The sequence below is a fragment of the Scedosporium apiospermum genome (genome assembly GCF_000732125.1).
Source record: "Scedosporium apiospermum strain IHEM 14462 chromosome Unknown SEQ_SAPIO_0086, whole genome shotgun sequence".
NCBI lineage: Eukaryota > Fungi > Ascomycota > Sordariomycetes > Microascales > Microascaceae > Scedosporium > Scedosporium apiospermum.
The window spans coordinates 167878-182292 of record NW_015971787.1 but is presented as its reverse complement, the minus strand read 5'-3'; the positions used below and the strand labels follow the sequence as shown (position 1 = coordinate 182292).

The 14415-nt window shown below is 51.7% G+C and overlaps 3 protein-coding genes and 3 pseudogenes across 3 annotated transcripts; 4 read left to right on the top strand and 2 right to left on the bottom strand.

Annotated features, from left to right (window-relative positions):
- Positions 1–3268: 3268 nt before the first annotated feature.
- On the top strand, positions 3269–3706 carry SAPIO_CDS2280 (annotated as a pseudogene; the record flags this gene model as incomplete).
- Positions 3707–4654: 948 nt separating this feature from the next.
- Positions 4655–5709, top strand: SAPIO_CDS2279 (putative Short-chain dehydrogenase; the record flags this gene model as incomplete). The annotated part of the gene is made up of 3 exons (XM_016785343.1): positions 4655–5298; positions 5356–5382; positions 5445–5709. 3 exons carry the CDS (start codon positions 4655–4657, stop codon positions 5707–5709), a joined length of 936 nt encoding a protein of 311 aa, XP_016644719.1.
- A 961-nt stretch (positions 5710–6670) lies between these two features.
- On the top strand, positions 6671–7645 carry SAPIO_CDS2278 (annotated as a pseudogene; the record flags this gene model as incomplete).
- Positions 7646–7982: 337 nt separating this feature from the next.
- On the bottom strand, positions 7983–11107 carry SAPIO_CDS2277 (uncharacterized protein; the record flags this gene model as incomplete). Its single annotated transcript, XM_016785342.1, has 3 exons — positions 7983–8950; positions 9042–9133; positions 9342–11107. The coding sequence occupies 3 exons, from the start codon at positions 11105–11107 to the stop codon at positions 7983–7985; spliced, it is 2826 nt and encodes a 941-aa protein (XP_016644718.1).
- A 293-nt stretch (positions 11108–11400) lies between these two features.
- On the top strand, positions 11401–12033 carry SAPIO_CDS2276 (annotated as a pseudogene; the record flags this gene model as incomplete).
- A 184-nt stretch (positions 12034–12217) lies between these two features.
- Positions 12218–13650, bottom strand: SAPIO_CDS2275 (uncharacterized protein; the record flags this gene model as incomplete). The annotated part of the gene is made up of 4 exons (XM_016785341.1): positions 12218–12668; positions 12765–12842; positions 12910–13409; positions 13477–13650. 4 exons carry the CDS (start codon positions 13648–13650, stop codon positions 12218–12220), a joined length of 1203 nt encoding a protein of 400 aa, XP_016644717.1.
- Positions 13651–14415: the final 765 nt, after the last annotated feature.

The window sequence follows — 14415 nt, the reverse complement described above, 5'->3', positions numbered from 1 at the left end:
CAAAAGAGTCACGCCTTACTTGCAAGGGCGCCAAAGTATTGTGTGCTTCCACGCCACATGATTTACCTTCTACCTTGGACAGAATTGTGGGAGAAGAACGTGCCGGGGAAAAGGACCGGGCCGCGCATTGGAGATATTGGGATGTCCTAGTCGAGAATTTGTTTGTTTTCTCGGGGTCAAGCATGCGTTCGGGGTACCGGGATTTCATCATGTCCATGCGCTAGGAAACTCTAAACTTCGGAGTGGTCCCGGTCATGCATGCAGTTTGTTAGCCAGTCCTCTCACCGCTAGTGGTTGATCTGGGGAGTGCCGTTTAATCCATTGATCCGATTTAGAAGGGCTTGAGAATAACAGGACTCAGAGCCTGATTCCTGATCCACGCCTGTAAACGACTCCAGGAGCCACACCTCAGCTACTACCATCCTCGGATGGACGATGTGGTACTCGTACTCGCTAAGTTGTAGGTCTGTTGGGTGTATAGACTTTGCTAGGGAGTAGTGACGGCGGTGGAGAAGGGTATCTGGTAGGCTTCACTATTGGGAAGTGCCATTTACAGACCCTCACATTAAAAGCGCTTGCCTCTTTAACTACCTTTGCCGCCGCAGGAAGGATAAGAATTCCATTTCTGTTCTCGAGATCTATTTGCCTGACCTATCTAGATGATACATATGTCGGCGATGAAGAAAGACGAGGACCATTGCTGGCGTGGGGATGACGGCATTTTTTCGCCCACCCGCTCCGGAGAAGATGGGGCTGGATGTGCTAGAACTAACACCTAACATATTCCTCACACAAACATTTCTCCTCGTAAAGCCATAGGCGTTCTAGCATCGAGTAAATGTCCACCCCAGTTTGAGGATCCCAAACGAAATGAGGAAACCATCATCCGAAGGAGTTAGGAATCGTCGAATCTTAACGCCCACACCCCTGCCGTCCATATTCTAACGTAGTTGGAATGCGGAGTGGGAGTGGTTAAGGGGTAATGCGTATAAGTAATCCCCCCATCACGGATGAACTTTCATGGTTCGAACCAAGATGAAGGGGGACGTTTCTCATGCCAATGCAGCTTCTGTCTCTCAGAAACTCCCAAGAAGACCACGGATGGGTCCGTGGGTGAGTGATTTCAACGCACAGGAGAGGCCATTCTAGGGGAGGCCCCGGAGCGGATCTGGTGTCCATGCAGCGTCGCGTTTGCACTGATATTTTGGGCTTCCAGATTTAGAAACCCTGTATCAGACGGCGCAATTTTCGATGGGCGGCGCCCAACGCAGTTTGTTGGCCAGTCCAAATTTTCCAGGTTCACCCAGAACAGTCCTGGCAATGGATTTGCGATGCTAGGAATAGTCTCCTCGGCTCCCTTTTATGAGCGATCGAAGCGAACAGCCTTTTTGCAAAGAGACGTTGCATATTGCCTGCGAGTCGCCAATGCCGAGACGTCCGGCTCGGGAAATGCCACCTCGTCGCGCCCATTTCATCCACCGAACCAAGCTCATCTCTTAACAACCCGACGCTCGAATCATCGCACTGAATTAGGGGAGCGAAGTGAACACGTTTCTCTTTCCTAGTTGATGGGTGTTTGACGTATTCCACCGTCGTAGCGATGACGATAGTATTACTGCCCTGCCCTGGATACGCAGGGGCCGCCGTCGCTGGCATGTCCACCTCGATGACGAGATTGAATGCTCTTGGCGTCAATTCACCGTGCTGATGGTTCCAAGAGCTGGGATATCGATAGGCCTCGAGCTCGTGAAATCCTGTCGCAAGAGCGTTTGTTGCTTGGCTCGCCATTTTTTTGCTGACGGTCGGGGGAGTTGTTGAGGCCTAAAATTGGAAGGTGCTAAACTGAAAACAGATCTCGAGACGACGTTGAACGATGGAACAGTCGAAGAATGATGACCCGTCTTGTTCTTACTCCCTGTCGAGCCAGGGGTGGGGTGGGACCGAGAAGCTTGATATAGGACGGGTCCGTGGGCAGGGAAATAACACGCGATTCGAATACCACCAAATTCATAATAATAGAAAATGTAGGAAAAAGAACAACTTGCATGGAGACTTCACTCCAGGGCCCTAGGTTGGGCGGGCTTTCCAAAATTGGGGTTCGGTAGGCTCGGGGTGGCTGTGCGCATCAGCTCTTGGGATGACCACCACACCACGCCAGGCAGGGGAAGGATAAGCGCGGATGAATGTGATGTGCAGGCTTGATGATTATCTGTATCCACGGGATTTTAACGTGCTTCCATGTTTCCATGTCCGCAACTTCTGGCCAGGTCTGCTATCCCAGTCCGGAGTCTCGGCATAGATTACTTCGTACCGAGAGAGAGTCTCAACTGCAACTTTGACCTCTGTCCCGACATTAATTACCAGATGTTCTATTCCCTGAGCAGGTCAAGACATTTGATCTCTCACGCATCTAGAATTAAGTTTGTATTTTAGAATTGATTTGGGCAATTACCCTTTTCGGACTAATCTTTCGAGCGCTTAGAATAGAAACAATCGCGTCTGTCGATCCCCCTGATTTGGCTCATGGTGTCGCTCACCAATGTCACCCTGAAAATATCCACTGATTTCCAGAATTAGAAAACAGGCGCATTGATCCTCTCACCCACAGCCACACTCGCTTCGGCGTCATGGCCTATGAGAGCTCATCTTCCCACCCCGCGTCCAGAACCGAAGCTCCTATTGTGCTGCCTGCACGTCGGGAGACTGCGCCACGTTTCCGCGATATTTTCAGCACGAGCCTGCGTTTCAGTATCGAATTCGTCCACGCCACGGATACATGTAAACTAAACTGTAAGCAATCCAGCCGCGGAGCAATTCATCTCTAGATCCTCGAGGTCGATGCACTCGGGAAGGAGATCAGACGATAGTAAGATGGGGGTTTCGTCTCTGCGAAGGGCAAGCCGACCCACTATCAATGTCAACCCCAGGTCTATCTTTGGGCCTGTCTCTCATTCTTAGCATCGTGAGATTAGGGCTACGACGTAAATCGGCTCTCCCGAAACGATTCAGCGACCGATGCTTACGGTTTGTTTCCACGATGGGGAAAGAGATCCTCGGCATTAGATGCTTCATAGGTCTGAAGTTAATGATGAAAGGCTTCCAGCTGAAGATGAAATCGTGTATATAAACCGTGATCGTCTTCCAGTTATTAGGACTCCAAATCAAGAACTCAATCAAGAGAATAGCATCCAAACAAAATCACCATCACTTCAGCCTCGCTTCTACATACATTCTACATCCTCAAAAAACTACGCCCACTCTCTCGAAAATGCAGCTCACCCTCTTTTCCGTCGGCCTCCTCTTCACCGCCTCTGCGGTTTCGGCCATGACCATCCCCCGTGATGATGCCGCCCTCACAGACGTTGACGCTCTTAACATTGACCACGTTGACATTGAGAACGTCAACCTTGACGACTTTGACCTGGACGACCTCGACCTGGGTGACGTCCCCAGTGATCTCGCCGACCTCGCTGCCGAGGATGACGACGAATCCGCTATCGACGCCAAGTTCCTTACTATGCGTGCTGTTGAAGATGAGGAGCATCATGACGACGAGGGTGAGCTAGAGCAGGACCAGGACGGCGAGGAGGGGCAGGAGCAGGAGGGAGAGGAAGAGGAGGACCCGGACTTCGAGGAAGAGGAGGAGGAGGAGGAACAAGATGGCGAGGAAGCTCCCGCCGTGGTTGAGCGTCGATGGGAAGCGTAAATGGCGTCTTCCCAGCTAAGCTCGAGCGTTGAACGTCTCTGTTCCAGTCGTACCAATATTACTTATCGACCGGGTATGTTGATCAGCCCTACAACTTCGAAGAATTCCCCAACGTACCGAATTTGACTGGGTTTGTCGCTAACCCTCCTGTATCCGCAGACTAAAGTTGGCGGTGACCATATCGTTCAACCTCAGGCCTTTTTTTCTTGGTTTTTTCCTGTATATAACTTCAACAACGCACAACTCCTGCGTCAGTGGTTTCCGCGGACTTAGGATCCACCAACCCTCGTTACTATATTCTATGTGATTTTTATTTCAATTTCAGTTCATTGGGGTCAAGAGCCTTGCACAGCTTGTCCGCCCGTCTACCCTTCCCTTCGCCTACTAGAGTACAAATTACCATTTTATCTCATCCTCTACCGAGTGCGCACACAATAGTGAGAGGATAACTTTGATAAAATTATACAGGCTCATCCGCGATGCAATTAAGAACGAAGTAGTCGAAGTCTCCAAAGTAAATAGCCAGTTAGCCTAGCAAGTCTCGGTATCGTTTACTCCTCATCTCGATCCGAATCGGCCGAGAGGATCTCGCAAGACGTCCGGGCTCCCTCGGGGATGGGTCGACCACATCGTCGGGGAATCGGACTCGGCCCAATACCCCTATTTTACAAGAAGTCGACAGCTAGTATCTCAAAACAGTCACGCCGTAAGTGCATCTGGTAGTAGGGGTTCATTGTGTACTCCTGTAATACTAAGGCTGGTTATAATCGCCATCATAGTGCAATCTTATGGCGGGATCACAAGTCGGAACTCCGCCCATCATCGCTTGCATAAATAAGCCTCCCCTTCTCAGTTCAAACTCAGAGGTTAGTTGTTCTTTCTGTTAGTTGTTCCAATTATATCTTTCTTTGTCTACTGTTTAATCCATCTTTCTACCGGAAACTCACCATGTCTGCATCTGACTTCGGCCGCTTCCTCCACAGCCAACTGTTCGTGAAACTCCCGTCGCCCACCGAGTCATACGCCGGCAAGACGGTCATCGTAACGGGCAGCAGCTCGGGTCTAGGCAAGGAAGCCGCCCGTCACTATGCCCGTCTTGGCGTTGGTAAGCTTGTGCTCGCAGTCCGGAACCTTGAAAAAGGTGCCGCGGTCAAAGACGATATCGAGACCACAACTCAATGCGCCAAGGGTGTCATCGAGGTGTGGAAGCTCGACATGGCAAGCTATGAAAGCGTCAAGAACTTTGCGAACAAGGTAAATGACGAACTGGAGCACCTTGACATCGTCATCGCCAACGCCGGCCTCAATCCCACTAAATACGTCTTGGTCGAAGAGGATGACTCGGCTATCACGGTCAACCTCGTTTCGACTTTTCTATTGATGGGACTTCTCCTTCCTAAGCTTAAGGCAACCGCCGCCAAAACTGGGACGCGACCGACGTTCACGATCGTTTCGTCCGAGGCTCACCGTACAATCAAGTTCGATCTCGCATCAGTGCCAGAGGGCAAGATCTTCTCGACCTTGAACAACAAGGAAAGGGTAGACAAGGATGGCCAGGACCAGTACGGTATCTCGAAGCTCATGCAAATAATGTGCGTGCGACAGCTAGCGGAAAAGTATCCCGCATCGACGTTCCCCGTGACACTTAGTACGGTGAATCCGGGATTGTGTCACTCGTAAGTTTTGATCCGGCTTGAATAATCCCCGGCTAATTATGGCACGGTTCTGACGGAAATAGTGAGATGACCGATAGCCTGGACTCGCGAGGCTTTCGAATGATGATTGCCATTCTTGCCAGGTCCACGGAAGAGGGAAGCAGAGCACTAGTTCATGCCGGTGCCCAGGGGGCCGAATCGCACGGGAAATATCTCAGCGAATGCAAGGTGAAGGACCCGTCTTCATTTCTTCTCACCGAACAGGGAATGCTTGTTCAGGGGCGGGTTTGGGTGGAGCTAGAGAGGAAGCTAGAAGGGATTTGGCCCGGAATTAGGAACAACTTCTAGAACTCGTTTGTCTGATGTTGTGGATTGTCTTTATAGAGTGCCTTTGTTTACTGCACGCTGGTCTCATTAGAACTGTTTCATATATATATATACTCCATAGAAAGAGATTAAGATGCGCGTTAGTATTGACAGGACATTCCTAGCCTGCATACTCTATAGATGGCAATGCCGGGGCCAGTGGATTTTCATCCGTAGAGGTATGAATTCATGAATAATGGCAACCCGAGCGTGCAACCTAAGGAATGGCTTAAGGGTGAGCAGGCAGAGCAGAACTGGGATTGGATGCGCCACTGCCGTTAAAGACAGACCAGGTATGATGGCAACGGCCAAAGCCGCAGTTTCAACGGACTTATTACGACACTGAGCACCCGCCGACTACCCACTTCTTGCCTGCGTCACCCCCACTGGCAGGTTCTTGGTCTCCCTGGGAACTTTTTTCTCCTTGACTGTCCAGAGATTCATGTTTAAAACGGCCGACAATGGATATCATTCCAGGGCAAGAAGTTATTGTCCTCGGGGATTAGCGATTCAAGAAGAATCAAGTCTAACAAAAGGATTCGACGGGGGAAGGTAGGACAATGGGGAAAGGAGGAACAATGACCCCAGACGGTTGTCCTTATTCGATGAAAGTCCCCGCTCCTTCTCCCCTCCGGGTTGTCAAGGCCCATGAATGGAGAATGTTCCTGTGGATAATGTTGCGCCAGTTCCTGTGAATATCAATTATCGCGAAACTCCTGAATACTGACTTCAGCATATATAAAAGCCAAGCACCCCTCCTACCCCTCGCCCTCCTTACGACGCAGTGAAACCAACTTCCAAGTTATCCAACAAGAACGTTCTCAACTGGACACTACTCCAAGTTCATCTCTACCATCGCAGATCCGATATAAACCAAACCCCCCCAAATCCCAGGACACCGACATCCACATTACCGCGACAGGATAACATTGCACACGGCACAATGTCCGACTCCATTCTCGAAATCGCTCAACAATGCATTGCCAACTACAACCACTACGCGGGCAGTATCCAGAGGAACAGTGTTCGTCGACTCTACCTTCCAGATGGGAACGGGGAGTTGCAGCCGTGTGGCCTAATCCTCGAAGAGGTTGCTCTAGGACTCCCCTGGGAGCTTTATGGCTTTTGGTTCACAGATGATGGCAAGATTGTACCTCCGTCGACGAATCCAAATACGGTCAGCGGTCTACTACGTGATCTTACCTGGGACGAAATAACATTGAGGAACTTCCCAGACATCCAGAGATGGGTTAACGGAGCGAATCAAGAGTATGTCAACGTTATTGGCGCCCATCCTGCTTTCCAGATCCCCGACTATCTCGGGGCTCACATCGGGATTCCCCAGGTCGGCGCACACCTGACCATCTTTTCCCGGGCCGGCATGTGGGTCCAAGTCCGCTCTTCAGACTCTGTCTACCCGGGCAAGTATGATCAGATTGCCGCCGGTGGCGTCCGGAAGGGTGAGACATTTTGGACGGCTCTCTACCGTCTTGCGCAGGGGATCGGCCCGGCTGTGCCGGAGCGCGTGCGCGGCTTGGTTCTAATGGACGGGATCGTGTCTTACACGAACATCAGGGACGAGGAGTCGGTGAGGTTTGTTGGGCAGATCGAACCCGGCATCAAAGCTTGCTTTTCCGTCGATTTGGGTATGAGTTTTAATCCCGAGCAGTCCAACAGCGGAGAGGTGAGTAGGTTCATACTCCTTCAGCCCCAGGCGCTTATGGACTCGTTAAAGGGTGGCATGTGGAGGCCCAGCTCGGCTCTTGTGGCTTTGTACGCCCTTGCGAGAAACCCCAATTGCATAGGGAGGCTCTTATCCCGTGAGGAGGTCGAATTCATTGAGTACCACCTTGGTGCCTCAGAGGGCGAGTTAGATAAGGTCGAAGACCTACTCGTACGAGAGGAACGAGATCTTTGAAAGTCAAAAGCCATGATCGGCTTGCCGCACCGGGAACTTCGGCGGGGGGTCGCTTAGCATGTTATAGGGCTTAGTTTATCAAGAGGTATCAGCAACAATGACAATGTAGAGAACGCAGGCCGTTTCTCGAGCTTCAGTTAAGCATTATCTTTTTTTTTTATATATAAACGCTTCCCCCGTATCTATGTAACATGGAGTAAGGCTTGTGAGGCAATTTGCACAATGGCCCATGATTCATGGCTTTCTCAGTAGCAAGGCCAAGTACAGCCGCTTCATTATACAATGTTCCCCACCCAAGGGGTTCCAGCCGACGGACAGACGAACTGCCACACGAGGTTTAAGGTCCGGGGGAAAGTTGGACATAGGTCTCATACAGATCTTTCTTCTCCCTCTCCAAGAATGCCTGGAACGACCCTAACGGAACCCCCCAAGATCTCACAAAGTCCATATCGGCCATCGCACTCGTATCCCTCATCGTGATCTGGGCCTCAAGGAACAAATTGGTCTTCTTCCTCTCTTCCAACTCATCGTCAGACAAATAGCGAACACTCATCTTCTTCTCTGTAGTCTTAGCCAACATGGAGACGAGCTCCTCGGGTGTCAACATGGCGGTAAATACATCGACCCGATGCCCCGCAAATTTCTTCAGGTCTAGCAAAGCCGCCGATGCAAAGGCACCGATATCGTCGGGGTCAACGTATGGGCTGGCTTCTCCTCGACGCAGAGCCGTTTCGAAAATCCCCGTCCTACGGAGATCTCCGAACCAGGCCGCTCGGGGGCCGATCAGATCGGTCATAAACTTGGCAGGCCGTAAAATGGTGTAGGAGTCGAATCCGGCAACTTCGCGAATAATATCTTTCTTGATTCTGTAGACCTTGGCTACAATCCCGTCCGGGTCCAGCCCTGGGCGTGTAACTTTCTCCTCGTCGAGACCAAATGAACTTGAATAGACAATGTGCTTTACTCCGGCATCCCTAGAAGCGGTGAGGACGGCCTTGGCGTGACGCAGCTCCTCGGCGAGATCAGTAAAAGAGGGGGCGAAGTTGAGGAAGGCCGACTTGCAACCCTTGATGGCGTCTCGTAGGGCTTTGTCGTCGTCGTATGAGCCTTGAAAGATGGTTACGCCAATATCTCTGAGCTGGCTGGCTTTGCTGGGGTCTCTCACAAGGGCGTGAACGGGGATGCTGGCCTGTCGGAGGTGGCGGGTCACTGCTCCCCCTTGGGTTCCGGTGGCGCCGCAGACGAAGACGGCATGAGCCATGACGAACTGGTCGAAATATTGGAGGGTCTTAAAAGAAAGCAAGGCTAACGAAAAATACGATTTAGTGTATTAATGAAACGCAAATATCATAGTCGTTCATCGTATGAAGTTAACACCCGCGTCCCGGCGGCAGACCGCTGTTCTTGTTGGCGGTATTCCGCATCGAGTAAGGGTCGTCCGGGCGGAATTGCGCTGGAGGAATATTCTCAGAACTCAACTTGGAGGGACTGCAGAACTCTCAATCCCAACGCTGGCACTCAAGGGAGACGTCGTTAGACTCGCATGGTTTCCAGCTGCGGTTATAGCGTCCAACTCACTCAGACTTACGAAGTCGAAGACGAGCCCACTCTCGATAATCATCCATTATTCCACGCATTCACCCCTGCCACATCTAATTAGCCCTAGTGCTAAGTATCTACCAATGCGAGGAACTACTAAACAAGCACATAAAATTCAGAACTTCCTCGTGGGTCGTGGTCCGCCATGGAGTACCGGAACATGTCCCTGTCCTTCAACTTCTTGATGCGCCCGAGAACCAGTACGACTGGTCCCAGAAATATGTATTCGTTGTCTTGAACGTAACGAAGGAGGAACGGCACATCGGCCCCGAATAAATGAACAATCAAATCACTTTCCCACACCTGATGCGATGCGAAAGCAAAACACCTGTGCCTCTCCTCAGAAAACTCCTCGAAGCCGTCGCGAGATAGCTCCGCGTACAGCCTTCTAGGAGTCGGTGCCACCTCAACCCAAACATAAGAGCAGAGCTTCTCTAGGATCTTGAACGTCTCTTCCATACCCTTGTTGCCCTCTTTGGGGAACCACCGGTCGTTTGTGGAGAAGCAGCTCTCTAGACCTCCGCTGCGAGACCGCCACGACACTTCCCGCTGCAGGCCATCTTTCCACGGAGAGTCGACGGAAGAAACGGTGCCCAAGCGTCGGCCCCACAAACGGAGGCGTCCGTGGTCGTCGTAGTTTTGGTCAATGAGACTAGTTTTTAACGAGCGGCTGAGACTGTACATCTCGAGCGGGACTTTGAACCGGGGAGCGTTACGTCGGAGATCAATCGCCCAGGACGGTAGGTTGTCGTCGCCACCCATGACCTTTTCGCGGTCCTGGAAAATCGAGAGACAACCGAGGTGGCCGCTAGTGTTGATGGCGTGTTTGGTGAAGTCTTGAAACACAATTGAGACGGACTTGGAGTAATCGATTCCCGGAAAGGTCTCGGTCGAGTCCAAGACGTCGACGTGCCACCTTTGTCCTCCGCGCTTGGTCATTTTGGCGACGATGCCCAGAACGGCGTACACTTTATCGTGAGGAAGAGTCGAGTCGTAGAGCGTGCTTCTCATGATCAGGTGAAACCACATGTCCTCCATTTGCTTCTCGGGAAAATGATACGTGTCGCAATCCCTCTTGAACAGGGCGTAAATCATCTTGGCTTTATGAACTGGTTCGGACGGATCGCGATGCGGGTCGAAGCTGTTCAGAGGGTCTGCCATGTCTGGCATCAACTCGTCCATGGTCCGTTCAAAGGCCTTGTAGCTGCATGAATGCGGTCCGCACATAGGTACAATTTTGCGCGAGGCGTGCGCTTCCTGGCGGACCCATGTCCGCTGAAACCACGGCTTCGTCTCGATAAAGTTTCTCGCAGCGGCGCGTGTCTCGGGGTCTCGACAGGCTTCACTGCGTTCATATGCGGACATCGAGTTGATGGACCCGATCAGTTTGAAGACTTTCGTATCTTCCGGTGTAGGCAATCCGAACCAAATGACCGTTTGAGAGGCCTTCAGGTAAATATTGAACATCATGGCGACCTGGATTTCTTTTTCTTCGATATCTTCCTGGTTAATGCAACACGCGTCAGCCCATAGATATCTCTCCTTGTTGGGCAGTCGAATGTGCCGGAGCGCATCGTGAAGATTCTTTGACACGGGATAGGATATGGAATTGAGCGTTATGGATTTCGGTGCGCCGGGCCCGCCCCAAGTGTAAGAGAGGGCCTCATAAGGGATGATGGTAGTGCCGTCCGCAGAAGTGGCGCCCATCTTCTGCGCGAGCGTCACGATGACGAGGTCGCATTCTATCTGAGACTCAGCGTCGGTCGACGGATGGATCCTCAGAACTCGTGTTTGGTTGGGTTTAAGACTCTGGTAGAGCTCTTGGTGCAATAGAAGCTGTTTGGAACCTTGCGGCGCACTCATCTTGGCACAGCAAGAAACCAGAGTGAGCGGTGGATTAAGAGGTGAGATGAGGGTTCCGATAACCCCGCACCCGAGAAAATCCGGCCGGTGTGATGTGACAAGACAATAAGCAGGCAGCAGAGGTCAACTTAAATCCTTTTCGATCGGGTCATCACATAACGAATGGCCCGAGAAATTCATAATACTCGCAGCTCAATCGCGTCGACTAAATCAATAAAATATTTTCGCGGTCGGACCCCATCGAACCGTTGCTGCAACGCTCCGGTCTCTCGCGTATGCCCGGCATAAGCAAGATGAACCCAGGCCAGCTTCCTCTCGATGAGCAAATGGCCTATTTCAGGGATATGCTTGAGCACAACACCACGCTTATCGAAGTTCTCAAACGCGCCGCCACTCTTAACCTCCCAGGCTGGTATCTCGCGGCCGGCTGCATCTCCCAGACGATCTGGAACGTCCTAACAGGCAAGCCACCGACATCGGGCATCGCCGACTACGACCTCATCTACTGCGACACGTCCGACCTTTCCTGGGAGGCCGAAGATGTTGTGATCCGGGCCGGCGCGGATCTCTTCGCCGATCTAGGCGTCGAGGTGCAAATCCGCAACCAGGCGCGTGTGCACCTGTGGTACGAGAAATTGTTTGGCGTCAAGGGCCCGCAACCGTTCACGTCGACGGAGGCGGCGATCGACACGTGGGTCACTGGTTCGGCGCAGCACGGGGTTCGCTTGATGGATGGCGGTTCGTGGAAGATCTATGCGCCGAGGGGTCTATCGGATGTATTTAATATGGTTGTCAGGCCAGTCCCGGTTTTGGGTTCCAGACAAGCATATGAGAAGAAGGTCTCAAGGTGGTTAACGGTATGGCCGGGGTTAACGGTGATGCCATGGCCGGAAGAGATGAGAGATGCAGAAGGACAAACGAAGTAAATGCCGGGATAGCGTTGGCTCGCGCATAAAATCTTGACTTCCGCGGCATAGACTCAATGAGGAATGCACTTTCTATCGATCAATGCCAGGCTCTACCTTTCGTTCTCTCACGGGTCATCTTCAGCTACCACTCTGCGGTTCACTTCATCTTCTTGGGGTGTGTTCATTATGTCATAATTTCATCCTAAACCGATGTCCTATTATTGTTATACACTTTCATGTCCTCCTGTTCCATTTGATACGTTCCATCATAAGATAGAGCCCTCCCGGGCAATTCATTTGAATCCCTCCCAAACGTACTTTGGCTTCGGCTCAATGATAACGACTTGTGAGGCCCGTCACTCGCGGGCGTGACGTCTATTTGCACAGTCTTCAGAATAGCAAGTTCCCTCTCCGATCCGCCGTCGTGATCAGTCTTCATAGTGATGGCTCCAAAGGTAGAGCCGAAACCTGCTGCCCGAGGATTGATAGCGCCAAAAGTATCCCGCGGTCTGGGAACCTGATACTGAGTTGTGAGACCTCTTCTCCGCGTGCTCAAGCCGAACCCGCAGCCCTTGAACAGCGGTCGGAATGTGGCAACGCAGGCGGCGGTAATACCCAGTGAAGGTTCCATCAACGACCAAATCGCAACATCACTAAGGAATAAACTATTAGCATGGAAGCCAGAAAGCGGGGAGAGAAAGAAAAAAAAAAAAAAAAAAAAAAAAAAAAAGGACATCGGATCGGCTCACATTGACTCGTAAAGGAAGAGGACACCGGGTTCTAGGCGCGTGACATATTTTGTGCGCACGATAAGGACCACGCCAGCGCTGTAGAAACACACGTCGATCAGACCCAAGGCAATCCCAGTGATGAAAGAGTCGTCGATATACTTACATCATACCCAGACCTAGAAGACCCGCAACAGCCGCCTTCGTCCTGCGGTTAATCTGGACCGACCAGAGGATCGCAATAGGCAAAAGACCCAAGCACCAATCCGACAAAGCCGAAAGAACGCTGTACACCGTCGTCCCGTAGGTAACGATCAACTTTTTGTGGCAATATCCCTTCTCACCGTAGACTTGCCTCCAGAAGTACCGCGGAGGGCTACACTGGAAGACGAGAACGAAAAAGAAGGCGGTTGAGAACAGGGCCGAGGACACGAGGTTGATCCAGATGACAAGCCGGTGCCATCGCTTCGGGGTGAGGCGGAAGAGGAGGACGCAGACCGAGGCGCGAATGGTGAGGGCGAGGAATGGATATAACACCATGCAGAGATACCAGGCTCGGAGGGATCTCGCGGCTTGTTCGGGTTTGATGCCGAGGCTCGGGTGTTTTCCTGTCGCGCCGTTGTAGGAACCGTCGATAATGATGGCCGCGTAAACTGCATACGCAAGCTAGGAAGATATCAGTAAACGCCCTCGACGGCAAGTTAACTGGAGAGAGGATGGGGTAGATACGCACCATAGCACCATATATGAGGTAGTCGTCTAGCAAGTTGGCCCTGATGACGATGCACTTGATGTAACCTCGAATGAGGACGCAGACCGCCGCCACGGAGAGGAAGATTATCTGTACGATGTACAACTCATGGCTTCGGTCAAGTTTGCCATGAATAGGTATCTTTGAGAGATCCATTGCGCTTGAGTAGGACCATGTGGTTCGTTGGGGAAGAGTGGAGACAATGATCAAGGCCAAGACTTCGAGGCCCTGTGCAAGGAGCGGGAGGGAGGGAGGAGAGGACCTTGATAAGAGACGAGAAATATGAGATATGAGACCAGAGAGGGACCCCGGATCGGGATTCTACTAAGAGGTGGGATGTGGGGTTATAGGAAATTGGCTCGCGTGGTTGTCGGTTCCTGCGCCCCGGGCCGCCAAGAATATAGAGTGCCTGCACTAGATTTGCTCCCCGCAGATCTCCATCCAAGAACCAGACTAAGTGGAGGGGATCTTGATCGTCTTAGTATAGTTCAGCCGAGGCTAGGGCCGTCGGTGAGCATGACAGACGGACTAAGATCGCGACTTGATGGAGGTCGCACTTGATGATCACATTGACATGGAATGCAGGGAGGGCGTCTGACGGGAGAAGGGTGTGGACGCTACTTGTACGGAGGTGGTGGTGGCTAGGGACGAGCAATTCTAGCTCAGGACGTTGAAAAAAATACCTTGCCGCCACCAGCTTTCGTAGGTTCTTCGGGAATCCGGAGAACTGTGCGTGCTGCTTCCGCTCCCAATGTCACCATGAAACGCCACGCGAGACCAGCATGGAAAGCAAAGTGAGGAAAAGAAAGCTCTGTCGGGCAGGCAGGTCCTAAAGCAGCACCCATGTCAACCCCGCAAATCCTATCAATCAGTATCCCGATCCAGAAGTGTGCCTCCTTGTTGGTGTTATCGTCGTAGCCC